General features: G+C 42.2%; 1 protein-coding gene across 1 annotated transcript; it reads right to left on the reverse strand.

Annotated features, from left to right (window-relative positions):
• On the reverse strand, positions 1 to 12,752 carry dph5 (diphthamide biosynthesis 5). Its single transcript, XM_080533435.1, has 7 exons — positions 12,410 to 12,752; positions 10,833 to 10,957; positions 9,347 to 9,455; positions 6,843 to 6,963; positions 5,065 to 5,104; positions 2,028 to 2,131; positions 1 to 1,462 (listed from the first exon to the last, which is right to left on the reverse strand). The coding sequence occupies exons 1-7, from the start codon at positions 12,542 to 12,544 to the stop codon at positions 1,227 to 1,229; spliced, it is 870 nt and encodes a 289-aa protein (XP_080389561.1). The 5' UTR covers positions 12,545 to 12,752; the 3' UTR covers positions 1 to 1,226.
• Positions 12,753 to 13,117: the final 365 nt, after the last annotated feature.

Genomic DNA, 13,117 nt, shown 5'->3' on the forward strand with positions numbered 1-13,117 from the left:
TCCATTATACACTTGTTATAAGCATGTTATAAGTATGTTATATCTCACAAAGTTATCAGACATTGAGCAAAAAAAGCAATATGAGGCATCACGCCCATAAGTTAACCTGTAACATAGGGCGTTTGAACTGTGTAACACATTTCTTCTTACGAATACTAGCATTTCACTATTTTTGATACATGCATGCAATGAATTTAGCTGTTAAAGTATTTAATACAGGAACGATTTTGACCTGGATTAAATATTTTAAATAACTAAGAAGCTGATCATATTAATTCAAACAGCGCACATAAACGTCCATTATACATACAGTATGTTTAAATACCTGGCTCTTCATTTTCCAAGAATACACAACATGAAATACCTTGAGCTTCACTTAACCAAGACACTATTCTGAGTTCCTCATTTACCCTTATTTTCCTCTTCAACCACTGTTAGGACATTTTCTGACACGACTCCTTGGTGTCATAGTAGAATGAAATTGAAAAGACCAGATGTTATAAACCAAAGCGATCACTGACTCATTTGGAGTTTTTCTTGATGGCTTAAACCATGTGTGAAACGGGAGTTCACACGCCCACAGCAATAACACACATCACCACAACAACAACACTGTCAGCAAAACAGTTTAGTCATTTCTTATTGTTTTTACTAAAAATGCAACTGTTAATCACAATTTCGTAAAACAGTTAACAACTCAATATTCTATATTGTGTCAATGTTGACAACCAAAACTGAATTATTTCCTTACAGCATAGCTTTCTCCCATGATAGTGAATCTTTACTCCATACATGTAAACTTTGTTGTTCTTACTATCTGCTTATTTCAGAATATTTCTGATGAATTATGATGCACATTCTAGTAAGCGTTCATATTCTCTGTAACAGAGGCAGAACTACAAAAATGTGAAATTCTTACTGTGATTTTTTTCAGTTGTTTGACAGTTGGCCAACCTGCACAATGCACATCGATGGTAAGTTACTTTTTAGTGTCATTATGAAATTAATGGTAGAATTAATACTGTCAGCTTCATTTAACTGTGGGGTGTTATGACCAACAACCAGACCTACTGGGGCATCGATGTTGGTCAAAGTTCGGTACAGTACATCAGATTGTATCTCTCAAAGCCCAAATCCAATGTCTGACAAATTTGTTGGTGCACAGTTCCCCTTGATATGAGGAGGGCTGGGCGTTGGGGTTTGGCGGCGGCGGGGGGGTGTGTATGTTACGATGTGAATGTTGAGCTGTCAGTCATCTTGAGGTCTTGCAGCGTTTCGGGGGCGGCTACTGACAGGCGCAGCATGTCCACCTCCAGCGGGTGCAGGTGGCCCGTCACGATCATGGAGTGCAGTGGCCCCCCAAGGTCACGTGACGCCAGCTCACGCAGGGTCCCCGTGAGAACCGCCTGGTCGTCAGCCCCCACTCTGGCCAGGCCGACACAGATCGTCTCCTCTGTAAAAGCTAGACGGACAGTAGGCAGACAAAATAAGTATTTCTTTCCACGTTCGGCCGCAAATTGTATTATTGTTGTTGTTGAATTTTCCGTGTGATTTCAGAAACGACAGCAACCGTCGCGTCATGCTCAGAGTATTACAGCTGTATACAATTCTAATGTGCATAACAACAACAACATTCCTAACAACAGTTGTCATGGTATTTCTGGCATGGCTGAGTGAGCTTGACGACAGGGGGTCAAGTAGTGTCATTGTTCCCCTGCTATCAACCGTCAAGAAAACTGTCATTTAAAAACAATTGGCTCTGATTATAATGATGATGATGTGATGTTTCAAGAAAAACGGTCCTCTTTCTGGGAAATGTTTTGCACTGTCTGTGCGCTCAGAGCCAGTTGGATGATTACAGTAGAAGTAGTTAGATTATCTCTTATTTAGGAGGGGGCGCAACATAATTTTTGAATGTCAGTGGGCTTCACAAAGGAAGAGGGTTGAGAAGCGTTTTAACAGAATGACAGGCGCTAACCGAACTCTTGATTTGACGTATCAGATCTGCAGCGAGTATAGTCACTCACCCAGGTCGTCCCCCCGCGCCCTCCTGTTCTGGACGATCTCAAGAAGCTGCTCCGCTGCTTGTCCCACAGTCATATACCTGGGGGGCTCGTAAATCTTACGGCCCCTTAATAAAGAAGAAGACACGATGATTTAGTAAGAAGGGACAGTTTCATGTGCAGTGTATTTTTCTTCTCAACTCCTTAGCTATTCCTAGATCTGAGAGTACTGGACAGGTAGGATAGATAGATGATAGATAGATGATAGATAGATAGATAGATAGATAGATAGATAGATAGATAGATAGATAGGTGATAGATAGATGATGGATAGATAGATGATAGATAGATAGATGATAGATAGATAGATAGATAGGTGATAGATAGATGATAGATAGATAGATGATAGATAGATAGATGATAGATAGATAGATAGATGGATAGGTGATAGATAGATGATAGATAGATAGATAGATGATAGATAGATAGATGGATAGATAGATAGATAGATAGACAGACAGATAGATGATATATAGATGATATATAGATGATAGATAGATGGATAGATAGATAGATAGATAGATAGATTTACTGATACTTTATTGATCCCGAGGGGGGAAATTCAGGCGTTACAGCAGCTCAGAACCACAAAACAACAAAGCCGTATAAAGCAATGGATTCTTTCAGGTCTACCAGAGTGGCGTTGGGGTACTTTAGGGGCTACGGACAATTAGGAATCTAGCGACCCAGCACACAGAGGTTAAGGAGCCGCTAAGTTAGCGCTAGACATATTCAATGGCACAGGGAGGGTAAAAAGGACAATTGTGACATACTTGGATGATGGAACACAGACTGATGTTCCATCATCCTTCATACATTGGTTCCATCATCCTTCATACATTGGTTCCATCATCCTTCATACATTGGTATTCAAGTGAGATCTGATCTGATGTCCAGCAGTGGTAGGTGATGAGTTAAACACACGCCGGCGATCAGAACCGTGATAACAGTGAAGGACGTTCGTACGGTAAATCTATAATACCCCTTTGAAAACGTCTGCGAAAGCAAACTACAGTTCTTTTTGATAACTCAACTAAGTGCTGGAAAAGGAAACGTCTAAAAAAATATTTCAGAATTGCTTGGCTGGGGGAAAAGATGGGGTCTTTTTTCCTGTGGGTTATACAGTATGGCACGCAGCTCACTCTGCAAACATTTCATTTTAACCAAAATCATAGAGCATGTGTTCATTCCATCTCCGCGTAATAACATATGCACCAATAAATCTGGGAGAAATTAAGACTCTTTTCGGGCTAAATGAAAACCATGCTTGCCATGCTCCCATACCTCACCCCTTAAACATTTCTGCCTTACATGGCAGATTACTGAAGTCCATTTCAGCTTTTATAGGTTGACATATAAAAATGGAGTATGAAGTATTTCATACTCCTGTGGGGAAGATAATTGCAGTGACACCGCAAAGTGAGCAAGGAGTTTACAACCTTCCTGTATCACGACATGTGATACACATTACCATGGCGTGAAAATTAACAGTCTGCTCGACATGAGCGATCAGGGTTGTCGATTTCTTAAATATGAGACACAGGAGACATTTTTAAGTTTAAGACCAGACGTATACATTTAAATTTACATTTTTGGCATTTAGCAGACGCCTTATTCCAAAGCGACTTACAATCAATACATTTGACTAAGCGAGTGAATCATCAGTTCACCAGTTGCAGCAGGAAGAGTAATCTAGCTCAGGCCCGGGGCCATTGGCAGTCTCCCTGATAGAAGGAAAAAACTAAAAACAAAAAATACTGTATTAATATACAGTATATATATTCTGTATACAGTATAGGGATGCACCGATACCAGTACTCGTAAAACTACTCCTATACATCCGCTCCCGACACTACTTTCCGGCAACGTAACGTAACCTCTCGTAGCAGGTAAGCAGAGGAGGAGCAATCCCTTTCAGTTTACAAGCACTTTCATAATCTGTAAAAAACACCAGACCCAAGGCCCCGCGGTGGCGCAGCGGTCTAAGCACTAGCCACTAGTGCAAGCTGCCCACCGGGGACTGGGATCGAATCCCGGTCTCGCCAGACCCGGATATGGCCAGGGCACACAGGGAGCGGCATATTGAGCGGCCGCTCCCAAAGGGAGGTATAGGACTATTTCCGGACAAGGATCCGTCGCGCAACACCGCCCCCGGGGTGCCGGAATAACGGTGTCGGGCTCGAGGAGCCAGTCAGCTAGTCTGCCTGGCGATCTCCTCTGGGGCTGCCGGCCACGGGGTCGTGCGGCGGATCCTACGCAATAGGCAGGGGATAATTGGATGCTAGGTTGGGTTCAATTGGATACCAAATTGGGTGAAAAAGGGGATAAAATCTGAAAAAAAAAAAAAAAAAAACACCAGACCCTGTCACATATTTAATTTGTGACAGTCAGAAAGTGAGGAACAGCTGAAGAAAATAAAACATGTTTTCAAAGTCACTGTTAGAACTATAATGATATTATTAAGTACTCATAATGGTACTCGCTATCGGCAAGTACCCAAATGTAAGTACTCGTACTTGGTACTTGAAAAAAAAAAGAGGTATCGGTGCATCCCTAATATACAGTATGATCTAATTCAGAAAATGATTACTCACTACCTTGTTTTTTTCTTGTGTTTGCTCACCATCGCACGGAGACAGCCAGAGTCAAGATGGTTAATGACCTTAGAGATAATCCTGACCGAAAGAAAAAATGCTCTGCACGGCCCTACACCGTCAGACCTGAGTGCAGTCTGTTATGAGGTTGACCATGATTCTTCTCGATAGACTTGAGGAGGCACTGATAACATATTGTAAGTCCAAGTCAAACAAACTGTGTTTTTTTAACTTGCTGGCTTGTTCACTCTCCTGCTGCCAGTATGAACATGTTAAATAAATGTCTGCAAAAAAATTCTAAAACTTGATTTGCCTCCATTTTAGGGCCATGCCATGCAAAACCTCTGACCAGATCTAAATCCCGACTCCACCCAGCAGCATCGGGGATAAAAGAGTGACTTACTTACCTCACCAAATTCTCCACTGACTGCTCTTTGACTTTAATATCTAGACAGAAAGAAGAGAAAGGATGGAAGTGTTGCATAACAATAATTCTATATGTGGAAAATTCCTTTTCCTTTTGCAGATCATGTTGACCATGACCCAGGAGTTCTTTTCTTTTATCCAGATGTATTTTTCAGTTTTGAGGGACTAAATCTAGGTTACCCCAGGTCATAATCAGTAGAATCATGTGATTAATCGAGTTCTTACATTAAGCAATATCGACCATCACGTCTGTGGTCCTTTCACAAAAGAGGAAGACTGAATCTTAATAAAACAAAAACATTGGAGCGATGCATCAATACCAGTCAAATGATGACAATGTGTGTGGCTACATTTTTATTGCATAGATTTCCCTCTTTATCATGTAGATGAATTGAGTGCAATTTGTCTGCTGCAGCAATTACAGACAAACCAATCAGTTTGAAGGGCTGAACGAACGCGTCTGCTTTTGATGTCTGCGCTGCTGTAATGTCTCTGATTCATGACCCTTCTTCTCATACGGAGGGGAGGTGATGGGAGGTGACTTTGCCAAGTCAGGCCTTTTTCCCAATTTGCACATTGAATTAAAAGGTTAATACCAGGAAGCTCACACACACACACCACACACACACACATACGCACACACACACACACACACACACACACACACACACACACACCACCCTTTTGTAGCTGAGCCAACACCTGGGGACACTGCAAGCTTCTGAAGACAATAACGGGGGTGACCCCGAATCCGTAACCTCCGACCCCCTCACTCTGCATTATAGAGCTGTCTGCTTCTGCACTTCATAAGGCGAGAGGGAGCGTCCAGCCCCTCTGTGCCAAAAACCAAAACCCAAATATCAGCAATGCACAAATAACCATAAATGATGAGCCTAGGGGCCATCTGCCTCTGTGGAGCCCCCCGCCCCCCACCTCATTACAGAAACACTCTTACTGGGCCGCCATTGTGACTGGTGATTGAGGCCGGTTTAATGTGGACCCAGGGGATGACCCACAGGGGAGAAGGCCTGGCCTGGTAGTTTGATTAGAAACAGTAATAATGTGCAGCCTGGCCTCTGAGGGGAACGTGTGTGTGTGTGGGTCTGATTGATGGGGCAGGCTGGTCCCCACACACACACACAAGCACGTGTGGACACGCACATAAATACACACAGACGCAGACACAAACAGACACACACGTACACGCTCACACTCGCACTCACACACGCACACTCACACTCACACTCTTACTCTCACTCTCACTCTCACTCTCTCACACACACACACACACACTCACACTCACACGCTCACTCACACTCACACTCACACTCACACACACCTGGGTGAAGGAACTAGTGGCAGGGGTAGTTTGTCGTGAGTATGAGGTCTGAGGGACTGTCTGTCTGGTGAATCCCTCAGACACGTGTGTGTGCTCTAGAAGATGTGACCACAACTCAACTTTGAACCTGAATATCCAGTATAATGTTTACAATGTGGTACAAACCTTTCCCACAATGTATGCATTGTGTTGTATATGGACTTCCGAGAGCAGTTGACATTTTACATTTACATTGTTCCGCATTTAGCAGACGCCTTTATCCAAAGCGACTTACAACAAATACATTTCTCTAAGTAAGCAAATCATCAATCCATCAGTCATTGTAAGAAGAAGTCATCTATGCTCAGACCAGGGGCCGTTGGCAGTTACAATGCTAGAAGAAGGAAGAAATACTTGTTGTAGCTGTATTGTAACACTCACCAAGCAGGCAAAGTGAGTGCATCCCCGCATCTCGGTTCTTCTTGATTTTATCATAGAAGCTCTCTGGTTTCCAGGTGTCTGACCAGAACACGATCGATACAGTCTCTCCAAAGTTGTACAGCTGTTAAGAGAAAAAGAAAATCGTAGCAAAACTATTGTTCACTCAAATTTTTTTACAAACATCATCATCTCAAAGTAATTTCAAGTCATAGAGCCACACTATCCTTTCCCACGTTCATTTGAAATGATTTGGGCATGAAATAAAAAAACAACAACAATGCAACATTGTCTTCTATTGGTTTTTGGTAAAACAATGCTAGTGGTTAATGGTTGGTGACAGAGACTAGATCAACAGAACCATTGCATATATTGCGGTCTGTCCCCGTCTGTTTTGAGAAACAAATATGATTTTGTCATTTGAGTGAACAATCCCTTTAAATACTAGAAAATTCTATCTTTTCCTCCCCCAAATATAGTAGTTTGGTCAGTTTGTTGTGTTTTCTCCACCGTTTCTGACCATGACGGTCAGCGGCTTAACGGCATGGCGGTTTTGTTGATTTGTGGTTCATTTGTTTGTCTGACCATCTGCACGTGTCTGAGAGTGAGTGTGTCTGAGAGTGTGTATGTTTGTGTGTGTGTGTGTGTGTGTGTGTGTGTAATAAACAATGACTCGTGAGAAAACGTGTCTGCTGCGGCAGACTGGTTTGCAAACCTCCCAAGGTGCTTCCTGTTATTCACAAAACATGGCATCACATGACATGGTCCTCTAAGCCTCGCTGGCATAGTGGACAGCAGGCAGGGACACTCTCACCCACTCCTGTCCCCCAACCCCCCCATTTAGATAACACAGTGGCAGAGCAGTGAAAGACAAACAGACTGACATTATGAAGAATAACATCAGTCCGTTTAAGCACAGGGCTGGTCTGATAGGACACAGACACCCATGATTCATACAAAATGAAAGGATCTAGGATCTGTGACTACGAAAAGCGAATTAAACACAGCCAAACTCATACCTCCAAAACATGCATCATAACACTAGTTCTAAATGTACAGCTCACATATTCCAAATAGTTTAAGTTAGAATAGAATATACTATATATAGAATAGTATAGAATATAACCTCGCCACTAGTGCTGTCCCAAACGACTATTTTTCTAACGATTAATCTAGCGATTATTTTATCGATTATTCGATTAGTCTAACGACTAATTTATCGATAAGTCTAACGATAATTTTTGTACTGTAAAAAAAAAAAAAAAAAAAAAACTTTTTGGTCTCCACCTCACTGCTATGTTTAGCCAACTTGAATGCCAACATGGCCGTTTAGAAGTCTGTCCATCACCACAACACATAGCTAGCTAACATTACTCTCGCTGCTATGTTATGATTAGCTAAATTGATGCTAACGTAGCATGCGAGCTACGAGCTAGATAACGTACAGTAGGTGCTCGCACCACAATGACAATAGGCTACCGTAGCTAGCCAGCTACATAGCTAACGTTACTAACACCAGAAGACAAGACATACGAACTGTGGTGAGCTACATTGCTTGTGTAACATTAGCTAGTAGCTATCCATTTTCACTCATACACTTAATTGTCTCGCCTGGTAAAATAAAGGTTAAAAAAAAAAAAAAACGTTTTTTTATTTGCGACTAACCGACGCATATTACGCTAACCGACGTATTGACGTAGTCGGTGACGTCGACGACGTCGAATAATCGTCACAGCCCTACTCGCCACACACAACCAAACTTGACCTGGTCACACCTTCTGTAATTTCAACCTGTAATTCAAACAACAAAAGGGGCTCCCCGCCACTTTTTAGCTATGGGTGCTGGAGAAATAGAACCTCTTGCATTGTTTACAAACAACTGAGTGAAACAAGCTTATAGGATGGGTTCTGATGATGGGGTAAGACTAAATAGCTCATGAGGCATTTATAAATTACATTCTTCAAGAATCAATGGCTATATATCATTCATCATTCACTTAAAAGTACAGAAATTGATTTAACAATCACAGATTGCCTTTTAGAATGATACCTCCTTCAATAGAACAGCAACACCCCCCCCTCCCTTTCATTGCTCAACCAGCACTGGTTTTCAGTGGCCAGATCTCTTCCAGTTAGTGCGTCTAACGCTAAGAACGAACCCCCCACCCCCCTCCCGCCCGCCCGCCCCCATATGCTAGCATTAGCGCTAATCTTTGAGGTACTGAAGAGAGCCCCAGCTGCTACTACTAAGCTAGCCGGGCCCCACCCAGAAAGGCAGGGTCACAGCTGGGGCCTCTGCGCTCACAATACCCCTCCCTGACAGGTCAATACAGCAGCACTTTATGGATGGGCTGGGACGGGCCTAGCATTCAGCATGATTGGTCCTGCTCTTCTGTCTCAGTTCATAGACCCCACAACGGATGGAAATTCTCAATGGTAATTATGCACTTTGATTACTTTCAGGAGGGGTAGAAAATAGTTTTGAGTTCCCTTGTGTGTGAACCAACCTGGAGCCCACAGCACCCGACTGCGTTCATGATGGAGGCGTTATGGATGACCCGGTACTGTATCCCAGCCTGCACTGCTCTTAGGACCAAGTCGCTGTGGGTGGTGGCACTAAAAAGAAGAAGAGAGGACGTTGAGTATTTACAAAGAACATAACCTTGTGCTTTGTTTTAAAACGTGACGACAAAAGAACAAAGATTTGAACCGTTGACTAAACGACTAAATTTGAACCGTTGTTCCAAACCCGACTGGCGATTTCTGTCTATGGTTTTGGAAGCATATCTTGTACTGGGCACAACATGACTCTTAGGGCCGGTTTCACAGACAAGGCTTAAGCCTAGTCCTGGACTAAATCACACTTTCAATGTAAAATCTCCATTGAAGATGTTTTTTAGTCTAGGATTAGGCTTAAGCCTTGTCTGTGAAACCGGCCCTATATGTTCCACTGCCTGATTTTAAATGTGCTAAATAAATACATAAATACATAAATAAATAAATAAATAAAGACTTGGCCCCAAAAAGACTCCTCGGTCTCAAATACGTCATTAACTTTATTGAAACCAAGCATTCTTGGGAGCGAATCACGACCGTGGAAAGCTGAGGATTGGTCTGACCCTCCTCTCCTCTGGTCAGTGGTTTTGAAAGGGGGGGGGAAATATGCTGAGCCAAACATTCTGCTGATCTTAACCAATGACTTAGAGCACCATTCAAGTGGGTCTGGCAGACGGCGGTGCGGTACAATGAATCTGCAGATCTTTCCAGAGGCTCTCTTGTGTTTCGATAGCTGAGTCCGAGTCGGTCGTACTCACGTTCTTCCAAGAACTGCTCACCAGTTGGCTCAGAGGCGAAAAAAGCTGCAGAAACACTTTGCTAAATTGTGTGGTGCTCCGTCGAGCATTTCCGCCATACCGGACAATGTTGTGTGATGGTGTTTTCCAGGCAATTTTATAATCAGTTTCCATTCCTTTCGATATGGTGAACCACATGGTAAACCGTGGATTGTGATCACTGCGGCCTAATAGTTAGTTTTCTGAAACTACATGCGATGATATGTTTCTTACGTAGGCTACTCCTGTTCAAGGCTACTCCTGTTCAAGGCTACTCCTGTTCAAGGCTACTCCTGTTCAAGGCTACTACAAGGGCAGTCATCAATGGCCCAGACCGGCCTTTTGTACACCTTTTCAAGCATACGAAGGTATAATCAATATAATAATATAATCTAGTGGCCTGGGGTGGTCCAGTGGTCTAGCACCGCGGTCTACAGTGCACACATTATGCCCATGTCGGCATGGGTTCGAATTGAATGTCCTCTCTCCCTTCTTCTCCTTAGTTTCCTGTCTGTCTTCACTGTATCTGCCTAATAAAATGATGTGATAAAATGAGTGGGACTGCCCCACTCAGAAAAAATTACGTAAATAAATAATAACAATATAATATATATATATATATATATATATATATATATATATAATAAATGGCCTTTCTTACCCAAACGGGTCGCCCACGACCAGAAATGCCACGTCACTGACGTCAGCCCCTTCCAGGATGTCGTCCGCTGCTTGTTCCACCATGTCCCTGTCCGCCAGGATCAGCTCCCGCCCGTAGTACTCCTCCTGAGGTCAGAGGTCACACGATATGACACACATTACATGAACATTTCTTGAAGGCACTTTTGAAGGACATGCGTTATCCTTCGTAACCTAATCTGTTTAGCTCTCTTCAACATCAATGTCATTGGTCCTGGTGGGAGTCTGTCACATTGAATTGAATTGATCAATTGAATAATAACTTTATTGTCCACCAAGGAGGAACATTTTCTTCGGCTCACCAAACAGAACAATCAACACAGGAAGCCAGAAGGCAACCAGCACGACAAAACATTACACATTACAGACTAGATAGGCCTAAAACGTTGACGCTGTCTTCACAGGAGCAGATAGTTTCTCCTAAACAAACATTTAGCCTACAACTTGTGGGCAGGTACAATATCACAATTGAATGGTTGTTGAGGATTCATCAGTTGTTGTAAAGTGTCATAACAGATCTCAATGCAGTGGCTCAGTAACAGTTAAGGTGTCACTGTCATGCAACACTTTCAGGAATCTAGTTATTTATCCTAGCATTATCCTCCTCTCTGACAGGAAGCCTACATTTACATTTTTTGACATTTCGCATGTACACCTTTATCCAAAGAGACTTACAACAAATACATTTGTCTAAGAAAGTGAATCGTCTATCCATCAGTCATCATAAGAAATTGTAATTTATGTCAAAACCAGGGGCCATTAGCAGCTACAATGCTAGAAGGAAGATTTTTTTTTTGAAACTGTACAGAACGGTAGTTGGGAGGAGGTCTTTATTAGCAGCCTATTATACTAGCATTACTTACTCCATTCACTCATTAGAAGTAGACCTACCTTCATCTATTTCTAAAGCAAAAACACATTATCACATGCAAATGGCACTTGATTTCTAGGATAATTTATATGACAATAAATTAATCTTACTAATCGTATTAGGGTATTTTGATCATATTCATCCACATCAAGGTGTCTATCATTAGTTGAAATGGATGGAAAAGTGGCTGAGTGTAAGAAAAGAAAAGTTCTGTACAATCTGACTGCCCTTTTCTCTCAAACAATGATAAGTGAGTGACACTCTTTGATGTGATAATGGCAATACAGTTGAACAACACACCGTGCGATGACCCAAAACATTATGACCACTGACAGGGGAAGTGAATAACAATGATTATCTTGTTACAATGGCACCTGTCAAGGGATGGGGATATAGGTAGCAAGTGAACAGTCAGTTTTTGAATTTGATGTGTTGGATGCAGGAGAAAATGGGCAGGAGTAAAGACCTGAGCGACTTTGACAAGGGCTAAATAGTTATGGCCAGAAGACTGGGTCAGAGCATCTCTGAAACGGCAAGGCTTGTATATTAGGGCAGGTGGTCATAATGGTTTGGCTCATCAGTGTATGTTCTGTGTAATTATATATATATTAACAAATTAACATTTAGTGTCTGGAGGCACCATGTTCACAGATGAAGATTCAACCTACCAACGCATCTTTCCCAACTGTCAATATGGACGTGTAGGCTTCCAGGTACACACGGCTGCATTGTTTGACTACCTCCAGCCCCTTCACGGTGATGTCTTTGGCATCTCCTAACCCCAGCCCGATGAAGTACAACATGGCAACGTTGAAATATCACAAGTAGTTAATACCGATGTTTTTCTTTTTTAGGCGCTACAGAAGCAATGACAACAAGTCATCACTCGCTAGAAAACGAGTTAGATCACACTACTGAACCGACGTTTAAGATGAACAACAAATGTCTTAGTTTAACTTAGTTTAACGTTCATATTGACTGAGTTGTTACAACATGGTGCAGTTGTCAACAACTCACGTGTAGCCGCATTGGGTCAACTGACATACGCCTTGCCGCAAATGACGCGGAACTTTACGACAGAGTCGCAATTGCCCGTCCACTCTGATGCAGAAGGACACATCTCAATATGCTGGCCCCCCTAGTAGGCAGGCAGGGGTCCCCTACCTCACAATGTTGTCATTATGAACAGATAAAAGCACATGCTTTTAATATATATTTCAATATATACATAACTTTGTATAGTTCTAAAGCTTTAGCTTTGGTTAATAATATAGAAATCCAATAAATAGGGTGCTGTAATTTTCTAGTATAATGACGTGAAAAACCAATTTTTATTAAACTATATAGTAATTATGAGGTATATTGAGGTATATTGT

This window comes from Nansenia antarctica (assembly GCF_963989245.1).
Source record: "Nansenia antarctica genome assembly, chromosome: 1".
Classification (NCBI taxonomy): Eukaryota; Metazoa; Chordata; class Actinopteri; order Argentiniformes; family Microstomatidae; genus Nansenia; species Nansenia antarctica.

Bases quoted from the DNA above. Each gene is read 5' to 3' on its own strand.
- dph5 (XM_080533435.1), bottom strand. From the start codon at position 12,544: ATGTTGTACTTCATCGGGCTGGGGTTAGGAGATGCCAAAGACATCACC. The intron at 9,456-10,832 runs GTAAGAAAGGCC...TCTTCTTTTTAG, and splicing joins GTCGTGGGCGACCCGTTTGG to TGCCACCACCCACAGCGACT. The intron at 1,463-2,027 runs GTGAGTGACTAT...CTGTCCGTCTAG, and splicing joins GGCGCGGGGGGACGACCTGG to CTTTTACAGAGGAGACGATC.